At 36.5% G+C, this 25434-nt stretch overlaps 1 protein-coding gene across 2 annotated transcripts; it reads right to left on the reverse strand.

Moving 5' to 3' along the window:
- Positions 1 to 1673: 1673 nt before the first annotated feature.
- On the reverse strand, positions 1674 to 22019 carry LOC116213470 (DExH-box ATP-dependent RNA helicase DExH14). Of its 2 annotated transcripts, XM_031548429.1 has the most exons (49): positions 21785 to 22019; positions 21182 to 21243; positions 20925 to 21096; positions 20101 to 20557; positions 19921 to 19986; positions 18871 to 18975; positions 18493 to 18789; positions 17918 to 18034; positions 17772 to 17831; positions 17154 to 17225; positions 16868 to 16984; positions 16626 to 16787; positions 15737 to 15802; positions 15488 to 15640; positions 15327 to 15410; positions 14551 to 14625; positions 14341 to 14472; positions 14183 to 14248; positions 13380 to 13445; positions 13144 to 13266; positions 12862 to 13011; positions 12374 to 12586; positions 11941 to 12096; positions 11630 to 11854; positions 11453 to 11554; positions 11288 to 11368; positions 11084 to 11164; positions 10771 to 10974; positions 10539 to 10655; positions 10322 to 10444; positions 9500 to 9589; positions 9298 to 9423; positions 9162 to 9224; positions 7383 to 7471; positions 6765 to 6855; positions 6430 to 6579; positions 6163 to 6354; positions 5991 to 6056; positions 5676 to 5831; positions 5450 to 5593; positions 4919 to 4986; positions 4661 to 4826; positions 4522 to 4584; positions 4058 to 4153; positions 3578 to 3745; positions 3277 to 3447; positions 2697 to 2846; positions 2466 to 2597; positions 1674 to 2074 (listed from the first exon to the last, which is right to left on the reverse strand). In XM_031548429.1, the coding sequence occupies exons 1-49, from the start codon at positions 21892 to 21894 to the stop codon at positions 2003 to 2005; spliced, it is 6267 nt and encodes a 2088-aa protein (XP_031404289.1). In that variant the 5' UTR covers positions 21895 to 22019; the 3' UTR covers positions 1674 to 2002. The 2 variants fall into 2 exon arrangements, with proteins under 2 accessions (XP_031404289.1, XP_031404290.1); XM_031548430.1 differs by lacking the exons at positions 19921 to 19986; positions 20101 to 20557; positions 20925 to 21096; positions 21182 to 21243; positions 21785 to 22019 and having other exon boundaries at positions 18493 to 18620.
- Between the last annotated feature and the right edge of the window lie 3415 nt (positions 22020 to 25434).

Consider the following 25434-nt stretch of genomic DNA (forward strand, 5'->3'; position numbering starts at 1 on the left):
AAGAAGTCAAGCCCACAAGGAGGGGGAGGGGGGTAGCTGAATCCTGCGGTGGTAAGACAGCCAAGCCACCTACCTGCCCTGAACCCTCGTCAGACATTTGCACCTTCAGCCCCACTGAACACTAATTATTTCCGCGCGAAAAGAGCTGTGAAAATTAATTGGGTTGTTTATCAAAAAAAAAAAAAAAAAAACCATCGGATGAGCTAAAAGCCTAAAACATGACTTTACATACTATGAAGTACCCCGTCAACATTACTTTTGATAGGGCAATTCATGGAATCTAACTCGATGATGATGAGAGAGGATCCAAAGAAAAGGTGGAGTTCAAGCAGCGATTTGCGATACTGGTCAATGCCGGTGCACTTTTGTGTTCGCGAAAGTAAAAAAGCGTGTCGTCATAGATTTTTTTTTTAAAAGTATTCTGTGAACGATCAAATATCATATAGCCTGATAACCCTTCATTTTATTACACATCAACTGCCTAGTGGTCCTGAGTCTAGTATGGAACGTATCTCATTCCACAGCTTGAGACGTTCGAGCCATAACTGAGAAGTTATATATGCTCGATCGCTGATACCAATGTACTTATTGTGAATATATGTTTTCGAGCAAGAGCAACGACGGGGCAATATCTGCTAGCTAGACGAATCGTAAAAGTGTATATATATATATATATATATAATCCTTAATTTCTTTCCTATGAAAGCGAATTCATATCGACAAAGAGCCGCGGAAGAAGGATCCAAGGATTACATCGACAGTACCATTTTGGGACCATAACATGATTCATGACATGACATCTCTCCCTCTTCATCAATTCACGATCCAGTTCTCGGGATGGGCTGGCCGACAAATCTTTCCACCAGACCGCAGGAGATTTTATTCTAAATCTAATATTTTCTCCTCAATTTCTTTTTTAAAAGTTTTGGTATCACATTATCAGTCTGTTAGGAATAAAATTTAGGGTGAACTTACAAAGAATAAATCGTAGGTAAGATTTTGTCTGTCCATTCTTCCCATTTTTTTTTTTGTAATACCGTACTTTAATGATTAAAAAGAAAATGAACATATGATCCGTAGAATTGTGAACCTATTTATGTCGAAAATAGTTTCACGTGAAAGAAATTAGTCAGCCTCATATAAAACGATTTAAATTAAAAGCCTTAAATAAATTTTAAATTTTAAAATAAACTTTAAAGAACATTTTTTCCGATAAATCATCAGGATTCTATTCTTTCGATAAATCATCATATGTATTAATACGAATTCCGACATGTTTATCTGGTACTGGTTTTCCACATTGCTCTCCTTTATTTGTTTATTTATTTATTTAAATATCCATTTCTATCTAATTTCTTTTCCTTGTCTTTGATTGAAAATTTTGAACTCTTTATTAACATAATATTGTACAAATATGAGATAATTGAAGATAAAAAAAAATACCGAAGAGGGCTATATTACGAATATAATAAGACAGTAAAAAATTCTCTCTTTTTTTTTTCCTCCGGTAGAAGAGAGTGAAAAATTTAAACATCATAATTAGATAGAAAGGGAAAGTGTTTAGCACTAAAAAGAAAAGATAGAAATGGATATTTTACGAATATATTCATATTACTTACTAATCAATAATCATATTCTCTTCTTTTTTTTTTTTTTTCAAAAACAACATTAGATAGAAATGGATATTGAAATTTTTGGATAGTTGTTCACTAAACAGCATAATTATTTGTTTAGTGTAACATGAGATTAGCAAAGAACATAGTTGATGCAATGTCGAGAAGATCACAAGACCTTTAAATGCTACTTGATTTACATCCATATCTTATAAATACTACAATATTTGATGAAATGAAATATGCATATACCGTATGCATAACGTGGACCTTCTGAATGCCAGCCTTTCCCGAGCTAGATGGAGCTTCAGAATCCTTAGATCTGTGGTGGCAAATCTTTCTGATTCAAAGATTCTTGCTTGCCCTCTTAGTTCTTCCAGTAGCTGGAATTAAATATTTTCTACGGAAACCTCTTGCTCAAACCCGAGATAGCAATCGGAGACTAATATCAGCTTCACTCCCTGCAGAGAATTACATATAATTGGCAAAGATGAACAAGTAATCCGAGAGATCCTGACTCTCTCGATCAAGATTAAACTTTAAATGCTGGGTAGTCACTCAGTACAAATGGGGGATTCATGCAAAAGAGAGACTAATGATCATCATAATTAGATTTTTCCTCTCTATCAGAATGGCGTGCTCTCGATGCTTCCATTCCTTTTATTTCACTAGTTTCTGCTTCTGATAGGATTGCTTTCACGTTTGACAGTTTTGTTTTACTGGTTTTTATTTATCAGAATACCAACATTGGACCGAAAGATGAATATTCAAATGGAATATTGTTATTGTCAATGCAAAATGACAACAGGCTTTCGGTAAACACCAAATGGTCGGTGTAGAATTAACTCTAACCTGGAGATTCGTCAGGGTTTCTGGCAATTTCATGTGGGTAACCACATGATTGGTAAAAGAAATTCTTTTGAGTGCATACAGTTCGGAGGTAGACGTATTCCCGAGCACCAACCACCATGCTTCATCTTTTACCTGTTATGAAAGAGGAAAAAGATCACATCAGTCTGTGATTTTGAATGTCGAGCAGCTTTCTCTAACAGTCGAAATGGCAGAGACAGAAAATTTGCGGACCTTGGGATATCTCGGAACAAAAGCTCTAGATGTGCTCCTCCTGTAATTAGTCTTCTCCAGTTTAATGCTCAAACTACGAGAATTTTCATCATCACCTTCCCTCCTCTGGAACTTCAATTTGATTTGCACATGAGGAAAATGCTGTAGATCCTGAAAACAAAACTCAGGATTAGTCGAGATTTCCAGAAGTGATCATGTTGGTCCAGATCCAGCTATCTTTGTTGAAGAGGCAACTCTTTTGCAGCTCTTTGACACAGTCTCTCACATCACGATGAGGCATTTGATTAGGAAGCATCAATTTGGAACCGACATGATTTCATTAAGATACAGTAATGTAGCACAGACATTGTAAAAGAATGTTCCCTGCACTTGTCCATACTGCTAGTAAGTAGTGAAAATTCCAACGCTGCCAATTACAGTGACCTAGACACTGAAAACTCACCATTGTGTGGGTCTCAAAGTTTGAAACTATGTGCCTCAGTGTGTTGCCACATATAAGATCTATATAGCATGTGAGTATTTCCATGGACGTAAGTTGAGCGTGGTAATATAATTATTAGCAGAATGAGCCATTATATACCTGAAACAGTCTTTGTGCAGTGGAATTCCCAATTATACTCTGCAAAGTATCCTTTGGAACCCTCAGTAGCTGCTGCAGAGTAGTGAGTCCTCTTCTTCTAAGTGCATCCTCAATTTCGACATTCATACTCGGCAACATCCACAGGGAGGAGCCTTTATCACACCACAGACCCTGCAAAATATTACATACGAGCAACAGAGGAAGCCAAATAATTTAATATGATTAAATAGAAAGTTCGAAATAGATGCAATTGTGGATTGTTATTTAGAAGCAACGAGAGCCACTATTGTGGTGGATATACCTGCATGATCATTTGTAGAAGCTGCATGCAAGTAATCGAGCTTGCTAGCCACCCGCTATTAGCACATATATCTATCATGGCCTGGATGATTCGAATACTCTGGTCCAACACTGACTTCAGGTCTGTCACGTAGTCACTTATTGGAAGCTCCAACTGAGAAAAATGTGCCTGAAACCCCAAGAAACGGAAACAGTTGATTTGTAACTTAGTACTCGATTCAAGGTTAAAATCCTTCCCTCTGGTTCTTTGACCAGGCCTGCTTTTTTTAACATTGCATGTATGTACATGTGGAACGATGTGGAAACTTCACTAGTGTCTTGCACCAATTCTTACATGGAAGTTCAAATAATTTCCTTGCTTGTGAGCAAGATGAAGAGATACTGCAGTCTTAAGAATGTGCTTTTTTCAACAGGACCGTGCCACTGAGTTCTTATTTCGAGGTAGCAATTCAAAGTTCTCGTATTAAGTTCAGAAAATAACCTGGAATAACAGATTGGCTTTGACATGAGGATCATCGAGACGATTCTTGTCAACATTATATCTGACTTTCTCAGCCAATGCAGCATTCTTGAGATCCTGTAAGGAATGTGAAGCATTTGGCGTAATTCTAATAACATATTTGATCAAACATAGAAGTTGAAAACAGAACATGCAACAACTAATAGCATGTTACTCAGAATTCCAGAGGTCAATGGAGGCTATTAAATGTAAACTTCAATTGGAGAACTGACCAGAAAATAAAAAGTAAATGCTCATGTTTACAGGTAAACGCATGGGAGAGAAGGATTCCACAATTGATCATCATATAGGAAACCAGTTGGAAAACTTCTCATCCAAAGGATCCCCCCCGCCCCCCCAACCCAAAAAAAAAAAAAGGGTAAACAGGAAAAGGAAAGAGGCACGCAAAAAACCCAAAAACATAGGAAATCGGAACTAAGAATAACCTCATTATGGCGAACAGGAAGTTCATCATATTCTGAAGCACCGGATAAGATAAGCAAAAACACCTGCATCATCCGCCACAACTTAGCATCCAAAATGATTTGGAAATCGACATAGAACAAATTAATAATGAATTCTCACTTCAATCGATGTATCAGGGCTTATATTTGAACCAAACATCGACACGGTCTTGTAGCTAAGATAATACTGAGAAGCTATGGAACCCAACATCATTGACTCCACTCTGTCCTCATCCATTTTGATGCAACCGCTGTCTTCCAGATCTTCAAATGTGTTTTGTATCAACCTAAAAGTAACAGAAAGCATAATTTCCAATAGGAGATTCAGAGGAGTGACGATCCTGAGAAAATAAAGACATTTGAGATAATGAGTCATTACCTTGACAAATAAGAGCTCAGAGTTTCGGGCTCTGTATCCTCCAAGCCATAATATGCTGGATTAACCATCTAAAGCATAAAGTTTCATTAGTATTTAATGCCTAAAGCCTAGGCATTGAAATCTCCATCATGACTACTCCAAAATCATGGACATGTGCACCATATTTTTATTTAGAAAAAAAATAAAAGGTTACAGCCGGACCAAATCCCGGGTGAACAGAATGAGAAAAGGGAGTTTGGATTTTATATGCACCAACCATTTTGATTAATATTGAGTATTTCACTACTGAGTACGCTGATTCATTGAGTATTTTACTTCTAAGTGCGTTGATTAGATACCCTGGTAGTCCATGCCGTAAACGATGTGCATTTAGATGAAATAGTTTCCCAGGTCAAATCATAGAAGATGTGAAAGTCAAGCAAGATTTTCTTCATAGAAATAATTGGCAACAGAAAGAATGTTATAACAAGATGAAGAAATAGTGTGATGCAATAGCTATTTATACTTCCAGAGCTGGCGCGGGCACTATACCAGTCTACGAAACAAGTATGTCCAAGTGAGATAATGCACTGCATCCTCCTTGTGGCAAATTGTGCCAGAAACAATCTCCGCATTAATATGATCATGCAACTGCTCCTTTAGACTACTTTCTACTGGGAAAGGCTCGTACAAAAACTGCAAAGAAGGCATTGCGTCATACTCACCTCCGAGGATACAACATATAGAACTATCTGCAATCATACCATTACTATTTTACCTTTTTGTAGAAGCTCTTTTTGGGCTCATGGACTAGGATAACTGCTTTCCCATGTTGATCATATTGCGGTCGCCCAGCACGACCCATCATTTGCAAGATATCTGTAATTGGAAAATCAACATATCTCTTTGATTTTCCATCATAATATTCTGTTCCCTGTAATAGAAAAAAAAATCCGTCATATGAGAGGATCACGAAGCAGTGGAAGGAGTTCAAACGCTATACAGGAAAACTGCATGTCCATAGCAAATGTCAAACATCACAAACATTGTAATATGTTGGAATAATAATATCTCAGCGTAACATTCTCTGCACCTTTATTATAACTAGATGAGCTGGAAGATTTACACCCCAAGCCAATGTGCTGGTGCAAACCAGTACCTGTTGTTACCACAAGAATTGCAGGTGAATTTATGGCGAAAATAGACACCAACTTTAATCGGGATTAGTGAAACTAAATATATGTGTCTGGTCAATGAGAAACTACCTGGATCTTACTGTTTGCAAAAAGTTCCTCAACCAATGACCGATCCCGATCATTTAATCCAGCATGATGTAGCCCAATACCAAACTGTAATGTGTGCCTGAGGTTCTGATCGGTGATTTGAGAAAGAACCATCTGCAACTCTACTTCTGCCAAACTTAGAAACTGCCTGGGGTGTTCATCAGAAGCTGCAAACTGAAGAAAAAAGTGTGGGTGAGCGTAAGCCTGCACCCAAAGCAGATGCTGTTCCCATGAAAGACTTAAGTTTACCTGAATAAGGTCCAATGCGGTGAGCCTAGTCTGGCGACGTGATGAAACAAATATAAGCACTGGCTTCGTAGGCGAATGGGTGCAGATTGCAGCATATGCAGGTTTGTTCATGCTATTCATTCGGGGACAGTAGAATTTTCCGGGATATCCCTGTTAAATACATCATGAAGAGAAGTCAGATTGCATCTTTATCTGATTCCGAACAATCAGGAGAAGAACAAAAGCAACAGTCAAACCCTTTCATCAAGTGGTGACTATATTTCTCTGAAGATATGGCAAAAATTAAATCAATCATGATGGACCACTACTTTATGGGAGATACTGTATTTTGTTACCTGGATATGGACTTCGAGTGGCACAGGCCTTACACTTGGCTTAAAATTAAAGAGTCCAGTCTCCCCAACACCCAGCCAATCAGCTAAATCTCTACACAAACACAATTTCCAAGAGAAGGATCATAGTAAGAGAGGCGGGGGAGAAAAAAAAAATACCTCATGAGTGTAACATTTCACCCATGAAAGATATAAACAATTAACTTCTATAACAATTCCTTGAAAATTACTCTCTGAGTTACTTATACTAGGTTATTGTGGTAACAGTATGCTTTTAATACAGTTTCAATGAAGGATTTCTGCCATCTAACAAAAATAGAAAATTATCCTTCTGGTGGCAGAAACAAGAAATATCGTGATCATCTGATGAACTAACACCCTAGTATGACAGACAATGAAAAGGAAATAACCCAGAAAGCGTAGCTTGTTAGACCTGGGGAGTGATCTGGCATCAATTATAACCTACTATGTAAAATTCAAAATCAACCTACAACTTTTATTAGCAAGGGCATGCAATGCAGCAAGGATGATTCAAACAATCACAGTGGTGTATACTAAAAAATGAACAAGCAGTCCGCAAGGATTCCAAGAAACCACAAAGTATTCCTAGATTCAACATACCCGGCATTTGCTAAAGCGGTAGAAAGGCCGACAAAGCGTACAGCACGATCTGTCTGAGATGATATGTATCTCATTCTTGAGACAATTACCTGAAATTAGAATTTTACATTTTTAAATTCAAAATACACGAAGCAATTCGCTTGAGGCTCGCATTGGATTTCTAATCTATCTATATCTATATCTATCTATCTATCTATGTGTGTGTGTGTGTGAAAACAAAATCCCGAGCTCTTTCTAGAGGTTTTTTTCTCTCCCTTCAAAATCTATTATTGTCTTCTAATTCTATGCAAGCTTATGCTTATATGCAATTTATCATTTTATTTTGATGAGTAATTGCACGTTTACATAAAAAAGTAGTTGAATAGATTTAATATTTTCATCTAAATTCATGCAGTTAGATTTATACTATTTGAGGAACAATTCAATGTTGGATTTTATGAGCCAACTAGATTTTTTTGCAAATATATTTTTATTTATATAATTCAAACTTAATTGTCTTAGTTAAATTTCAAAAATTTCATGAAAAGATATTCCTTTTTTTCTATAGTATATAGTACTAATTATATCCAAATATCTTTAGGAATTTTGATCAATTCATATATTACAAATATGTTGGAGAAGCAGAAGAAAGATAATGGTGTAACGTTTTCAAAATTATCATTTTTCTAATCCAATAAAAAATTAGTAACTATAACTTTTTTTTCATTGCATTTGCTTTCTTGTTATCTTTTATTGTCGTGGGTAATCTCTTTAGATCTTGATCTCTTTGTTGTACTCTACAATAATCTCTTAATAAAGATTGATAATGAGTTATCAAAAGAAAAAGTTTTGAGCATAATTTTTATTTTTTCAAAAAAATCAAATTTCACTATATGTTATGCTTTCTTAGTCAAATCTCATACATCAAATTTTGTGAATTTGAATAATTTTAGCTAAAATGAATTAATTATTTCCATTTGAGATTTACTTAATTGAACTTTTATAAGATCTGCAATAGTTTTATAGCATTATGCAATAAAATTTAAATTCATATAATTATAAATTTTCTTTATTTTCCTAAGATTATGAATGTTTATTTACTATTGAAATAACAGTAATGATTCGAATTAATGTATTCTTCATTTTCTGTATTTTGGGTATATATGTGTATTAATTGTATATATATTTACAATTACGTCACTCTTTATTTGCATTTATTTCATGTAAATTTATTATTAATATAGTATTTATTTTCTTTGAGATAGTATTTTTTAATCATGAATATTATTTACACATTTATCTTTATGACCTTATAATGTTTATAAAATTACCCTTCTAACCCTATTTAATTGTAATTAGAGATAAGCTAATTACAATTATTTAAGTTAAATGACTCTTCTATTAGTATAGATTCTTTTTTTTATTATTATTTATAACATTTCTGTCGACAGTACTCTTTTTTAGATGATTAATGCATATAACGTTTTTGAATTTCAAATATAAGGATGATCTATTCGATATTAATTATTGTTGTTATTCTTATTTTTGTTTAAGAATTATTTTCTCTTGCTAAATTAGAAAGACAATTTTTTTTGGGTGAACGAAAGATACTTTTTTAAAATTTATACTAAAACGTTAATAAAATATTTAGTTTTTCTTTCCAATCCCACGCATCAGCCAGGTCATCATCTAGTTGCACGAAAGTTTAAGGTATAAATCCAGCCATGATTCTCAAATGGAGGACTTTCTAGAAAAGGGACATACACAACCAACATTCCATTAGACAGATAATTGACATACCTCAAGAATGGGCCCACGATCAGCTCCCAGCAAGTGTATCTCATCCAAAATCGTAAGGCCAACCTACAAATCATTGAAACACATCAAATCTAGCTTTATAGATAGCAGATCTAACAACCAAAGCTTGAGTCCCCACCTTCTTAACATAGCTTCTACTATGCCAGTTACGGCTAATACCATCCCATTTCTCAGGAGTAGATATGATAATGTCTGCAGACAATAGGGCCATCAGATCAGGAGTATAGTCTCCTGTCATTTCAACCTGAAAAAACATTATTTTACAACCTGAGCTCCGTCGAAAGTTGTTCTATAATTAAAGACCATGAATAAATTGTCACCATTTGCTTCCCAAGACGAGGAACAAGGTTCTTTTTCCAATCGCTCATTCTTTCCCGAACAATAGCCTTCAGAGGTGCTATATAGACAACCTACCAAAACCAACAAGGTTCAGTCAGAGAGCATATTTTATTGACTAGCTACATCTCTGAAACATAGGAATATCAATCATTAGAGGCAACGCAAGGTTTTCATCAGGAATCTCCACAGAGCATAAGGACCACATAATAGCTAGCTTTTGTTTCTAACTTAACTAGACGAATGGGCCTGCGCAGCTTTTGATTCCTACATATTTTAATTTTTTATATTGTGCAAATCTACAATTGTAAAACATAACAATTTAATAATATCATTGAAAAAAAAAAGATTCAAAAGCTCTTTTCTACTAAATTGTGTAAACCTTCTGACTTCTATCATAATACATATTTTATTATATTTAATGAATTGCAACGTGTCACAACCATATTAAGCCAAATGTCCTTCATTAATTCGTTGAATATGAAAATTCACTCAATGTAAGGACTCCTTTGTCATATGTGGCGCAATATGGAGAATGGTTCCGGCTTTTATAATTTATTTAGAATAGATCAGTTCAACATTGAGCTTCACAAAGTGACATACAATTTTGACCCACTAGCAAAGCAGAAACAGAAAGTATAGCAAGCATGTCAATGGAGTAAACATGGTTGACAGTTTCCTTTTGTTTCTCCATACTGAGAAACTAGAATAAAGCTTTAACTAGATGTATGAAACCCAGTCTTTCTCAATGTTAAAATAAAATGCATACAATTGTGTTTCATTGAAACTTCAATAAAATCATATACCTTCATGTCTGGTTGAGTGTCGAAGAGGCGAAGCATAGCAAGCTCAGCAGATATGGTTTTCCCACTTCCAGTGGGAGCTCCCAACAGAACATTATTATCCGTGTGATAGAGAATGTGAAAAGCCTACCAAAAAAGATAGCCAACCTTACAGAATGTGATCATATATACTGAATATAGAAACCTAACTAGAGGCACTGATTGAAAGAGTTGCACAAACCTGGGTTTGAATAGGATTAAAATGAGAAAACTTGTATAAGGATTCGTAAGTAGGGTTACGAAGCGAAGTCACAGGTAGAGGCTTCAGATCTAAGAGCTCAGTGTGCATTGTGCGAGCCTGAAAAAGAGCATAAGATTCATCAAGATAAAATCTCACAGCAAACAAGCAGTTGCTCTCAAGTATATATAAAATGGTTATAGTCTGAGAAATAACACAATTGGCATGCAGTTACCTCTGGAAGAGCTAAATTGTGGAAAGATATGACATAGAACGCCTCTGCATGCAGCCAAGAATCAGATACAGCACGAATGTAGTACTGTGGTGGGTGTGGTTCAAATATCGGAACAGTAAAGGAGAGCTTCTGTGGTTCACCCCTAGCCATTTTCTTTGTTAGTGTAAAAAGCTCTGAATGATAAATGTGATCATTCTCAGAATCCTGTGGAAAATAAAACCATCATCCCATTCAAATACATTAGAAAACCCAGAATACAATTTCCTGCGCAAAAGTGATGGAATCAACGCAGACAGAGAGATCGGGTCATGACCTCGACAAGGATCCACCAACGTTGTGCTTGACCATGAAAACGTTCTTTCCATGTGAAATTAGGCGTAATGAGCAAAGCCACCTGATTCATTGCAATAAATAAGATATATATCAAAGAAAAGGGAAGGGAAGAAAAGAGAAGGAAAATAAAAAAGGGAGAAAAAAGCTCCTAAACACAACAAATGGAAGTTGCAAAGCTGAATACCTTCAAGACAGTTCTGGTTATCGGACTGACAGTAGCTGATAACTGTAGTGATGGAAAGTAACCTAGATACTGTTTGACCAACTGCCAGAGACCAGAGAAAAAGGATCAGACTATGTATAAAAGTATGTAAATTAAGCATAAGAACTGCACATTCATCAGATTTACCCTTCCTCCAGGCCCATAACGAATCAGTGCTCCAATGTCTTTTTCTTCCATGTCCACTAAACGATCCAAGTCAGCATTTTTCTCTTCAAGCTTCCACAGAATCTACCAAACAAGGACAACTGATTACCTTCCAACAAATCAGAGTCAAACAGAAAAATTTGAATGCGGAATGCCAACCTCAGATGAAAGGTCTTTGTCAAATTGTCTTAGGGGATGTTGATGGGGCCAAACTTGACGATCCACTGCCTTGCAATATTCCAACATGAACAAAGACATCTCACTCCATCCTCTACGTAAACAAATTTCAAAAAGAGCCCGCATTATACGAGCCAAACTTGCACTTATGTATGCAGCATCAGAAACTAATGAGAATGTGTCGATTGAGCCTCGAGATATGTATATCTGCATGGAGACCAAAATATGAGTTGTTATCAGCTTATGTAATTGTCATAAGAAATACAAAGAATGACCAATACAATCTAAACGACCTGTATAAGAATAGATATTTTCCCATGTTTATTTGAAGGACCGCCTTTGACTTCTAATGGGCAGCATGTCCGTGCCAACTCTTCAAGCTCATTCTGCTCTTCTTCTCGAACAACAATATTCTCGAATTCAGAAGAACGGGCTACCATGTCGATGATCTACAGTTAATAAAGGCCACTATGAGTTTTTTTCCTTTTTCCTCATAAATATTATCAATGCAATATGAGTTTTTCGTGTCTTGAATCTAAAAGTATACACAAATGCGGCTTAATATACATAAATGGTGGGGAAGTGAAGAAGAGAATAGGTGTAGAGTGGATTTTAATGGGTTGCACCTATATAAGCATAAAAAAGGGGAGAAGAAAGGCACTCCTATACTTCCCAAGTTACTCATCAAGATAAACATTACCCCTATATACTGAAGTAATCACTAACCTCAGCTTCATTCATGTGGCGACGTAACATTTCATTGTAAGTTTCCACACTTGAATACTGAATATAAAAGTGGCTTGAAATACGACCAAGCTCTGTGCAGTAAAAATTGCCACTTTTCTCGTCAAAGCGCATCATTTTCGCTTTGTCAAGCGCCCGAGCAGCCTCAGTCACAAGAGCTCTTTGTTTTAAAGTTAAAGAAGGATCTGCAACAACCTGCCAGAAAACAGCAACAAACTTTGAAGCATCCCAGCACCTCCAGTATTTAGGAAAAATTAGATTAGATAAAGGTCCTTAAGAAAGGCAGTATACAAGACAACAATAAACACCACGAAACAAGTCACTGAACCTAATGTTCTAGATTCTCGAGCAAAGCATGTCTACTATTTCTAGTAAGACACAACAGAAATGAGTTAGCAATTAGGTTTACAGTAGCTATACAGGAACTGAATACTTGCTTTATCACAAATTGTAAAGTGATAAAAGAGTACCTCATCCCATCCAATGCCATATGCCAAAGGATTCAATCTCATCCTTACTGCAAGATATGTATAACGAAGCCATGCACAAGCTTCTTTCACATTGGTAACAGTACCTAATACCACCTCCGCATTTAGATTATCCTTCAATGAGCTAATGAACTGCAGCATGAGATATATATACATATCATAAGAACAGCTTTTTATATCATCACAAATCATATGCTATTATCATATCAACCACTTGCAAGTCCAAGAAGCTCTTAGCAATATTAAGTTCTCTCTAGCAAGTACCTGACTTTCAATGGGAAGTTGACTTGTCAATAGTCTCAGGTAATATGACAGTTTGTCATGAGATGTAATTATAATCCCTTCCCCACTCTTATCAAACTGAGGCCTCCCAGCACGTCCAAATATCTAAAGAGATGATGGATCAGAAGAATCAAAATAAGGGCAAAATCACCTTATTGAATCTAGTAGTCAAGAGTTTTTTAACTTCCACAATATTGCCAGCGGTTTGAAGAATTTACTTGCATTACGTCCAGCATGCCCAAGTCCTTCCATCCCCCAGCCTTAGGGTCATACAACTGGGTACCCTGGAGACAAACACAAGTCATGGAATTTCAAAATAGAAAGTAGAGCCCAGAGGCCATGACTCATATTTGGTAATCTAAATTTAGGGAACTAAGAAATCGGGTACATAGCTTAAACCGTGAACAAAAGGGAATTGCCAACTGCTTCACAAGCATCATACTGAGATAATTACAGAACAATAATCTAACCTAGACATGGAAGAGCTTCCATTCTTTCCTAAGGCTCATATGGACTTGCAGAAGAACTGCAATTTATATTTTTCAAGAAAGGGAAAAGAAAAGCAGAATCAAGAATATCAACTATCAAAGGAGTAGAAGTTGTCAGGAAAAGATACTTTCTATCATTCCACGTTAGAATTGATGCTAATGTTCAAACTTTAACTTCTTTTGGCACAGAGAGAGAGATTTTGAGCCATTTTAATCATAACAGCAACTTGAAGGTCTAGATGACCTTTTGAACTATTTGAAAGTCAAACACAAGTCTGCAATCACACATAGATGAGATTGGTAAATGTTTCAGTTTGCAGGAAAAGCAGCAATCTAGAATTTAATCGTATTATGCCTAAAACCAATTGCTAAGGAGAAAGATCAGCCACAAAAATAAACAAAATTTTGTGTTAGATTTAATTTGCATAATCATTGATAGAAGCATTAGGAGCATTGAATTGGGAAAAAGGAAAGATAAGAAACATCTTGGATGACTTCAGGATAACTGAATCTACGAAAGTGATCTGACAGACCTTTATTACAACAGTATGAGCAGGAAGATTCACACCCCATGCCAAGGTGGCTGTACATACAAGCACCTGAAACAGAATGCAGTTACATTTTAATATACTAATGCGAATTGATTATAATGTGAAAACACTAGGATGACATCAAAGCAGGATAACTCCACCTTCAATAGTCCATCTGAGAAAAGACGCTCAGTTAGACCTCTATCAGCTCGTAGCATCCCAGCATGATGGATGCCAACCCCAAATTCAAAAAGTTTAACAAGATCTTTGTTTCTAGACTTGTGAACTTCTTTCTGAACAGCATAAAAATGGAAACTGTTCAAAAATCTGAGCAACATAAAGAGAAGTAATTATTAATTGGCAATAGTTACCTTGATTAAGGAAAACTGGGGATGTGCATCATTCTTAAAGAGATCTAGCTCGTCATTTATTCTGGCAACTTCAACCTGGTCAACAAGATAATAGATACGGCAAAGATAAGAGTGGTTGTATCCTCTCAGTGAGCATCAAATTTTACGCACTGCTAAGGGCTTCAGGTAATGAAGATAACCAATTGCAGATAAATAAATCTAGGAAACGCCTTTATTTCCCCTTCAAGAGATCAAGAATATCTATGCACTTGGACTATATATGGCACGTGGACAAGGATAAATAGGCAAAAGATAAGACGCAATGCCCATTAATACTTGTTCATCCTTTCGTTTTCAGCTCTAGGGTAAGTTTCTTTGTTGTTTTTTTAGTCAGACCGAGGACTACTCATCTTCCATTCAATTAATTATATTATAAACTAATTTTCTAATAATCTGGTTTCTTAGTGATTTAAATTTGTTATTAATCTACACTGTATCAGGCTTCCATTAATTCCTTATGCTGCTAGCTTCATATAGGCACAAAACTTGGCACTAGATAATGGGTTAAAATTCAAGAAAATCTCATTTACTTAATTTAAAGATTTTACATGCTGAGCTATAATCACTCTTTTAACCTGCTTCAGCAGAGTGTCTAATCACTAACTATAAAATTAGACTTTGATCTACCAACACAGACTTTCAAATGGGTTGGCATTGCTCTTAATAAGTAAACGTTAATGCACAACTTCCATTTGAATAAAAACTCCAGGTCAATTGAGCAAGCATAAAGGGCATACCAACTTCTCAGCCGTTTTTGCAGTGTCCTTCCGTGAATGAACAAAGATCATAGCCTGATGGCCTTGCTTTATTGCATCAGCCACCTAGTCCAGATTAAATAAGTTCATTCACATTCCATAGTCATACATTTCTATTAAACAAACATAATTGCAACAAGAACCTTTTTGTAGCATATTTCATTCAACAATTCCATTCGAGCTAAGAAGTTGTGCTCACTGATCCCAATGTACTGTTGAGCTAGAGGCACGGGACGGTAGCTAGAATCAAAAAAGAATAATCCTTTCTGTGGATTGACTTTCAAAAATTCCGCAACCTTAATAATCAAAAGGAGATAATTAATGTCATAAGGATTCAGTTATTACAATATCAATATAAAAGGACTTCAAGATGTAATTGTGGGTTACAAAACCTCCAGATAATTAGGTAAAGTTGCTGAAAGGCCCACAATACGTATCATCGACTGTGTCGACTCCACCTGACAAAACAACCAAATTAATAAATCACGTTCGAAACATATCACATGGTTAAGCCATCACGGTTCCCAAACCTTTCTCTATTGGAGAATACCACCACCAGACAAACTAAAAATACTCATTTAATGGAAAATGCAAATCACGCAGATAATTTCTAAAACATTACATTCTTAGAGCATTATCCAACTTATGAGCTTCTCGCTTGAAATCAATTTACACATCTTTTGTCTTGGTAACTAGATTAACCTATATTAATACAAACATCATGCAGCATGCTTATTACAATCTAAACAATATCTGCATAAGGATGAGGAGGGGGTGCATGTGAGGAAGAAAACATTTGAGTTTAGCTTCCTCCTTGACCTGCCAAAGCTAATGGGCACTAGTAGCTGCTTTGTATAGGTACATAAGGCCCCATACACTCCCATGCAATGCATAAGATAGATTGATGCTACTCATGAATTTCCGCTAAAAGAGAATATATAGAAACCAATCTTCCTCAAAAATGTAAATGGCATGGTCACTGAGTGGTGACTAATTTTACTTCAATGTCATTGAAAGTTGATGGTAGAAAAGAACAATAGAAAGAATGATTTCAAACTAATCAGAGTACAGTTTTCTAGAAAAATCTGGGTCTTAGTAGTAACAGGAAAGATCCCTGATGAGCGTCATCAAGACTATGCAACATAATTGGCAAATTAACGAAACAAATCCAGGCTGACTCCTGCCACCTTAATCTTGGTAAGGAAATCACACAGTTCCTATGTAAGAAGCAATTACTAATCAACTGACAAATCAATCACTATGTAATAATATGAATCTTGCCTGACGGAGGGTCCGAGCAACCAGCGCCTCAATCACAGCACCTCTATCATCATTTAAGAGATGCACTTCATCAATAATCAAGAGCTTCACCAACATTGAGAGTGACATATCACTGCTCTTGCGGGTGATAACATCCCATTTCTCTGGGGTTGTCACGATCATCTAATAGAGACATATAACTCAAGTCAAAAGATAAGGCTGCTCATACATATCTTAAGAGTCACAACCGGAGAGAATAAAACCTGAGTTTCATCGAGTTCATATTTTGTTAGCTGCATGTCCCCAGTGAGTTCCCTAACTGCCACATTCAGCGGTGATAAACGGTGGCTAAACGTAGATGTCACCTCAGCAGCCAAAGCCTGTATATGACATAGTAATCAACTACTTATTAAAAAAATGCAGTAATCAACTAGTAATTATTTGAACTACAAGACATCATTCTTTTCTTCTTTTTGGTCCAAAAGCATGAAGTTGCTGGTATAATTGTAGAAATGACTATAAGAGTTGTAATGCAAAGACAGGTCATACCTTCATTGGAGCAACATAAACAATCTTGAACTTGTCTTTGTGCAAGTAACCCTCCTTAAAGTGCTGCCCAAGCTGCAAGAAATCATCACATCGACCACTTTACATTTAAAAGTACAGCCTAGTATATCATACATTTTGCCCAAATGAAGACCAGCTAAAACGAAAGATAACTTTTTGATGGAAACATTATAAGGAAACATTTAATGTAAAGAATGATGAACCTGGGACATGCCACAGCAACCTAAGCTAGACATGATTCAGAAAGAACCGCAATAACACTAGCTGGGAACACTAATTTTAACATCACCACAAAAAGGTAATAATAACAAGGCATGGCAGTTCAAACCATATAAAAGTAGCATTACACAGCTTCTATCATTGTGCAAGAGTTCCACATTCATCGAAATTGATAATGTTAGCTGAAAATTCACTGAGATTGTACAAAGTACCCTCATATATATGCACACAAAAAAAAAAGAAGGAAATGACCGATACAGGAAAAATCTTGTTAAATAGTCTTAGCGTATTCAATTCAGTACCATATGTACCCTTTACTGTGTCAAAAGTTTTCCAGTCATTAACCAATTTCTCAATAAAAATATACTTTCAGTGATATACCTCATGCAAAATAGAGATCATGGCTATATTTGTTTTGCCAGCTCCAGTTGGAGCACAGACCTGCAAGAATCACAAATAAGAAATGTTTCCCCAGTATAATGACAGATTACTTGTTACTCAGGTATACCATTAACTAAATATCTTACCAAAATGTTTTCATTTGTGTAATAAACAGTCTGAAATATCCTGCTCTGTATACGATTCAGGGTCTTGTAGCCACGAAAAGCAGCTTGAGCAAAATCATCAAGCTCCTTAATTTCAATCTGATGATAAAAAAAGGGAAGAATTGCAATATAAGAATCAAGATAAATGGGGATGGAGGGAGGAGGGTAGGGGGGAGTTTTGGGTTAGAGAGCGCAATTCATGGCTGCTCAAATTTCATACTGAAAATCTAATATGACACCGTAATAGACATCACTTGCTTCAATTAATAGGAAAACTACTCCACGAACATGCCTATTCTCCTTTGTGATTGGCAAAAAGAAGCCAAAAATTTGCCCTGAACTCAAACCTACATATCTGAACGATAAATTAACTCTGTGATGAATCTCGCATATCACATCCTTAGCACACAATTACCCAGGGATTGCAAAGTCTTCTAATTCATAAGTTCTTGCACTTTATAGTGAAGTAGGCTCAAGCACCAACATTGACACTGTCTGTGACACGAAATAAGATCAGCCTTGAAAAAAAATGTTTTGTAATCAGTAAAACAGCATACCAGTTTCTCGCCAGGTTTCATTTCTGCTGTTGGCGTAGGCGGAATAATGACTTCGTCATATCCCTTGTAATGCTTCCTCATAGTTCCTTGAGGAAGGTCCCGAACAGGCAACAAGTGTTCGCCAGTCCCTACCAAGACATCAAAAGGACGCTTCTTCTCACTCGCCTCAAGTAAGGAAGAAAAACTTGCAGCAGAAAAATTGCTCTCAGCAGCATATTCTGCTCCATGTCTATGGCGTTTTTCCTCCTTCCGCCGCAATTTGTCAATTTGTTTCTCAGATTCTGTTTGAACCGTAACCTTCACACAAAAGGCTGCACTAACTGATACACCTTACAAAAGGCAGCTTACAGAATTGTACAAGAATCAAGTGATCGGTACCTGAGTTCCATAACTAGGCATGCGCGATTGAGCACTTGAAGTTGTTTTATCAGATTTTAAAGCCAGCATGCCACGATGTACTGCATCAACTAGCTCCTCGCGATGCTAAAAGAATAAGTGTTGCTTTAGTCTTCTGAGAAACAGTTAGACTAGGTCCATGAGCAAAATTTCAAGGCTAAGTCTGCGTGACCATTCGAGATACTGCTAAGCCATGCCTAGTTCATTCAAGTGCTACGCATAGGAGAGCATCATTATACAATTTTATCAAAAGAGTTTGTTTATTAGATAGAACTACTGATACCTTCTTATCTTTTCGATGTAACAAGAATACATATGCCATGAGTAATTAAGAGAGTCCTTACAAGAAATAGCTAATGAGCAAAAGTTCAAGGCAAAGTTTGCACGACCTATCAAGAAACTACTACGGTAAGCATTGCTTTAGGCATCATCTCATATAAATGTTTGGGACCTGATCCTTTGCAAGATTCTTTGTTATCTAGTGATACCATTTCAAGCAATAAGACAACATTCACTTTGCCATTATTATGTTGCATACGGACCCTTCTCTATTTCTGATAAAAACAAAAGGCCTTTATTTGTTAATGTTAGAATCTGAGATACTTTGCCAATTTGATAAATTGGACTGATGTCTCCATAACATGTTTATGGAAGGCATTATTAACAGAGTTCTCCCAATTTATCCAGAAGTTTGGAACTATAACGAACTCATATCAGGTAATTCCTTTGATTTACTTATGACTATTTTCTAAGATTTTATCTGATAAACAAATGCCTTGACTGCATAGTGTTGTGAGATTAAATTAACCCATGTTATCAACATGAGAAGAAACCACCATGAGCATCATCTCACTGCATCTTCTCACACTAACATAAAAGGAGCTGCATTGCAGGGATTGAGCTGACAAGACTATAAATTTGTACTATCATCAGCAAATTGCATTTACAAGCAGAAGTATCCACCATATTGCCAATTGGATTGAAGTTCCAAAGAGCATGCAAAGAAATTTGAGAAATTGCCAAAATATTTACCATTATGATATCTTGCACTGTTTCAAACGCTGAATCCCCAACAAGGTCCAGTAAATCAGCAGCTATCTTCAGAGAACAAAAGAACAAAAGTGAAAAGAAGTGACTAAGAACCTGGATGGGTTGTACAATCTCGAAAGCTACTCCAATAAAATCAAAAAACAAATTATAAAAATGCAGCACCTCCTCTCCAGGTTTGTCTGAATCAAGCACTCGGCATATAGTCATCGCCAATTCATCTCCAGAGAGGGCTGAAGAACTATCCCTCGCTAACACATCACATAAATCTCTCAACCAACTTAGATCGTAGCTTCTGCCATCAGCCAATTGATTATATTTAGAGTCCCCATCTTCATACCATCCGTGATGAAACGAAGCCAAAGACTGGGAGGCAGAGGCTTCTATGCCAAGCAGATCGACATCCTCCAAAGCCACATCAATCAGAAAGCGAGATGGAGCATGAAAAGCGAGATCGGCACCAAATTCCACATCACTACTATATCCATTCACTTGCTCCTTAGAGTTTATTGCAATCCCATGGTCTCCAGGCTGCAATACAGAGAGCCTCTGAGCATGAGAAGCGACTTTCTGCACATGTGCCACTGAAACTGCATGGCCGACAATTTTCTCAAGCTCCACCCTGCAACAGTATTACACGATCAGAGCAGTGCACATGCAAATCAACATAAGCATCTAAAATGGTTTAGAAGCTCTGAGATAAACTGACTACAGGATCATCTAACCAATTAACTACAAAATCCTAAAAGGCATTATCACAGAAAGCACTTCAAGTTTCTACCCTGCCAAAATTTGATATGTAATCCTGCTACGACTACACAAAACAACTGAGCTTCCACATGCCAAAAGCTAATATAGCGAGAAAGGATAGACACATCAAAATGAAGGACCAACTCAATTCAGGCTGCACATTCTCTCAAAATTAACAAAGGGTGAGTTGCGCATTAAAGAAGGAGATGACAACATGAAAAGAGAAGAAATGGCCATACTTCTTTAACGCAATATATTTATTCTCATCCTCTTCTTCTTCTGCTGGCTTAGCAAAAAGCCAGTACACTGCCAAGCCCACCTCATGGAACTCTTCTGAAGCTACTTCTCTGTCAATTAGCTCCACTACAATGCCAATAAACTGCTTGTATGCCTGCCTTACTTCCAGGGAAGCTGCAATCAATAGCACATCCAAAATGATGACAAAAGAACTCATGTAATATTTTTGTAAATACATGATAATAAGTCATTCGTATACCTTCTTCCCATCGATGAACAATCTTACAGGCAAGCTCCGACTCATCAAGAGAATTCGCGGAACTGAAAACAGATGTTCTAAATCGTAAGATTCACAAAATGAAGAGATACTGCAGAGTCACGTGAGGGTGACGAGTCCTTCTGACAAGAATATAACAAGAAGATGACCATACACTGTGAAGCAATCTAGCTTCCTACTTATACATCCATAGCTAGGAAACCACTGTCCGGAAAACTAATGCTTCGAATCAACAAGTACTATCTCGAGAAGAAAACTGTCTATATATCACCACCAATCCAACTACTTAGCGAAGAAGAATCTATCTCGACTAGAGGTTAAATGACTTCATTCACCTATGAGGCTTCAACACAGTTAAGCACCGCTGAACAGAAAACGATCGTTTCGCTATCGCAAAGAGAGAATTCTCTAGAGACAACGAGTATTCAATTCAACTCCGATGCTCCAGCTATATATGATCATCCATGACGCAAACAAAACACAGAGAATCATCACAGTTCATGAAGAACCCAGATTCAGACGTCGTCACCGCCTTCTATGGAGCAGAGAGAGTAGGAGGAGTGGGGGAGGAGGAGGATGACTTACTTGCGAGGCTTACTCCGGCTCTGCAGGACAGCTTTACGATGGAGATAGGCCTGATCGACATCAAAGGGGTCTCTGAGAGCACTCGTCAGCCGAGGGAGCTGAAACAACATCCTCGTTCGTCCTTCAGATATTTCCGGCGGGGGAACTTTGTCGAATCGCCGTCGCCGGAGAGGGGAAGAGGGACGGACGTGGACTCGGAACTACTGCAGAGGGCTGTACAAGAAACGCCAACTCGCTAGAAATGAAGCAGGGGTAGCGAGCTGGCCGGCTACTGGTAAGCGGGCCGGGCTTCATGTATTACGTTGAAAGAGTGGGCTAATCATGGGTCGCTTGGGCGGCAAGTTACCCTGACGGCTCATTCCGGGTTGCTTGCGGAGCAAGTAACTTCCTTGAATCAAACTCATTCGCCCAATTATTATTAGTGTGTTTGGTTTTAGAATTTAATTTTGATTTTAATTGAGTTATAATAGTTATATTGTTGAATTATGATAAAAGGTGTGAAAAAGTAATGAATAATTCGGAAAATTTAATATTAAAAATTGAATTGAGTGATTGGAAAAATTAAAGAAAATAGAAAAAGTAATAATTATGTCGTTGATTTTTGTTGTGTAGTGAGTAGAGTTAAAGTTATAGTTAAAATTTTATGTTGCGTTTGGTTTCAAACTATGATTTTAAAAAAAAAATTAATTTTGAAAAATAGTGGTATAAATGGGGCTCACCATTTAACTTTGTATGAGTTATTTTCTTTTGTTGTGGAAAAATAGTGGTATAAATGGGGCCCATCCATTTGACTTTGTATAAGTTATTTTGTTTTGTCGTTGGTAGAATTAAGTTAAAGTATGATTTTAAAATCCAACTATGAAACCAAACAAACCATTAAAAACTGATCCTAAAGCCAAACGGGCTATACATTTTTAATAACATCATTTTCGAAACAAATATAATTATTTTTCAAAACTATTATATGACAGAAATGTTGATGCACTATAATAGAAAATCAAGGTGGACATTCAAATCCAATTCATCGTTTCAAGTAGAGGATGGGCAGGACGGGTAATCTATGAAAATTCCACGATGATTACAGATAACCGATTTATCTAGGAAAAATGCATTACAATAATATATATATATATATATATATATATGGGGAATGATTTATTTTCTAGTCCTTTGGCATGCCGTGATTAAAATGATTTACTGAAGTTTTCGGTAGATTTTGGAAGAGAATTTACTTGAGATCGTACTCACTTTCGTCGCCACCCATTTTATGGCCACCACCATGATTGACAACTATTGCTAAATGACCAATTCATCGTCAGTGTCACCAGAGGCCTAAAAGAAGTGAACTTCGGGAGGAAAGGCTGTGCCCCATGCCCGACCACCATCACCCTAGTCTAGGTTGCTAAGGATCCTCGCAGTTCGTAGCACCTTTTGCCAAGCATTTTCACATTTCTAATATGTCCGCGATGTCATGGCAGTGTCTTTCCTCTTGGATGCAAATCTATATCAGTTTGGGAACATATTTACAACTATTTTTCGCGGTTGATCGGAAATGAATTTCTTTGAATTTACATGTAAGAACCAATGACAAGTAAAGAGGAATGAGGTCTTAGCATAATGGTTTAAATTACTGATTTGAGATCAAGAGATCCTAAATTGAATCCTCAGTGGTGAGGCTTACGTCTCTATTTATTTTACTTTATTTTTTATTCTTTTATTACGCTTATAGACCTCCCTCGTGACAAAAAAAAAAACCAACGAAAAGTAAAAATAATGAATCTGTGTGCTGTTTTAATTTCTTTTGAATCAGAAAGCCCAAAATAAACGGTATAGTAAGAAAACAGTCTCGCAGCCCATTAGAAAACCTATTAGATCATGGAAGCCCATCAAGCCTTAATAGTTAACAGGCCAGCCCATTGAGAAAAACCTGGACTCGCAGCACGACATGCACTATCAATGAATTTGAAATGCCACAATTAGAATAGTTTTATCCCTTAATGAACCTACTAGATTTGAACTTAAATTAATCGGAGTTCGTTAGATTTATGAATTGGGAAAATGATGCTATCATTAAAATAACTAAATAATAATCAAATGTCACTCAAGCTTCCTAATAAAATGTTAAAAGTCATTAGGGTTAATAACAAAAAAAACAAACATTTCACATTTTAACAATTATAGTACAAATTTTTTTTCTTAACCTAAAAATGAACAAACTTTCGATTTAATAACAATTATAGCATGACGTCAATTTTTTCGTTAATTTTGACGGAACCGAGACCACAGAAGGCGTCAGACCCCAACCTGGGAGGGGGGAGGAGACTGTGGCCTAAATCAAGGCCCCCACCTCCCGTAATTGGGAGAACACTCAAATTGGAGATTATCCCGATTCCGCCGAGTGGAGCCGCGACCCTGGCTATCACCCTCTCAATTCGATTCGATCCAAATTAATTAAAAATTTGACGTCATGTTAGAATTGTTATCAAATCGAAAGTTTGTGCGGTTAAGGAAAAAAGTTGGTGTTATAATTGTTAAAAGATAAAAAAAAAATTTGTTTTTTTTGTTATTAACTCAAGTCATTATAAACTTTCTTGTAATTTAATTTTTTCTTAATTATCAGATTAAATTTTACATAGCTCCCTTAATTTAATACCTCTTCCAACTAGTCCACCTACTAAAAATCCATTTAATCCTTCAAACAAAAAATTTAAAAAAAATCAATGCGTTTAATCCGATACAGCGCAGCACGTCATGTACTCCAGCATTTGTCATTTCGAATCGCAGGACATGAATTGGCTCTGGTAGGCCCCCTTTTTTCTTGTCACTTTCCTCGAAGAAATTGAAAAAAGCGTGAAAGGGAGAAAGAAAGTGGTAAGATAGTACGGTCACAGCATCGCAATAGGAAGAATGAAACGAACGGATTAAAAAAAAAAAAATTAAGAACGGTATTAGATCGATTAATACTTCCCCGAAATGGCGATAAATTAATACGTTACAAGGTAAATTATATACCATTCACTTCTGAAGTACTCATGAAGCTCACCTGTATTCGAGCAATGAAGTGGAAAGCACAATGTTTACTTGAGAAAAATCAGAGATTGATTACTATTATTTATCAGTTCAAACATTTGAATGAACGTGAAGTCAACCGCTTTGAATGTATTCGGTTTTGTATGCCACATCTCACCAAGGTGAGGGAACAGAACCAGCAAGATCTTTCCAACAATGATTTCTCCTTGCATATGATAGCGTTACAATTTGAAGACGATTCTTTATCTGGGGAGGAAATCGACTACAACGGATCGGATATAGTGCATTCCACGTGTATTTTGTTTCCGGAATGGAGTTATACCAGGTAGTACGAGAATCGGGAGCATCGAGTACAATTTCTCTCCTCACCGGGGACTCCTCCTTCTTCTCTAAGGGGGTGTGGTATTATAAAGTTAGTAGTATTACTACTAGCATAGTGGCAAGCCAGCCGCTCCAAACCTCCAACAAAGCAACGCCCTTTTTCTTTTTTTTTTGCATGCGATATTAATTTATAAGTTTAATAGACTTTAATTAATTTAGTCCGAATTGAATCAATTCGCTAACTGTGAATTTTCTAATTAATAATATTCGAACATGAAATTTTATTTAAAGGATTAAAC

Source organism: Punica granatum, chromosome 7 (assembly GCF_007655135.1).
Source record: "Punica granatum isolate Tunisia-2019 chromosome 7, ASM765513v2, whole genome shotgun sequence".
Taxonomy (NCBI): domain Eukaryota; kingdom Viridiplantae; phylum Streptophyta; class Magnoliopsida; order Myrtales; family Lythraceae; genus Punica; species Punica granatum.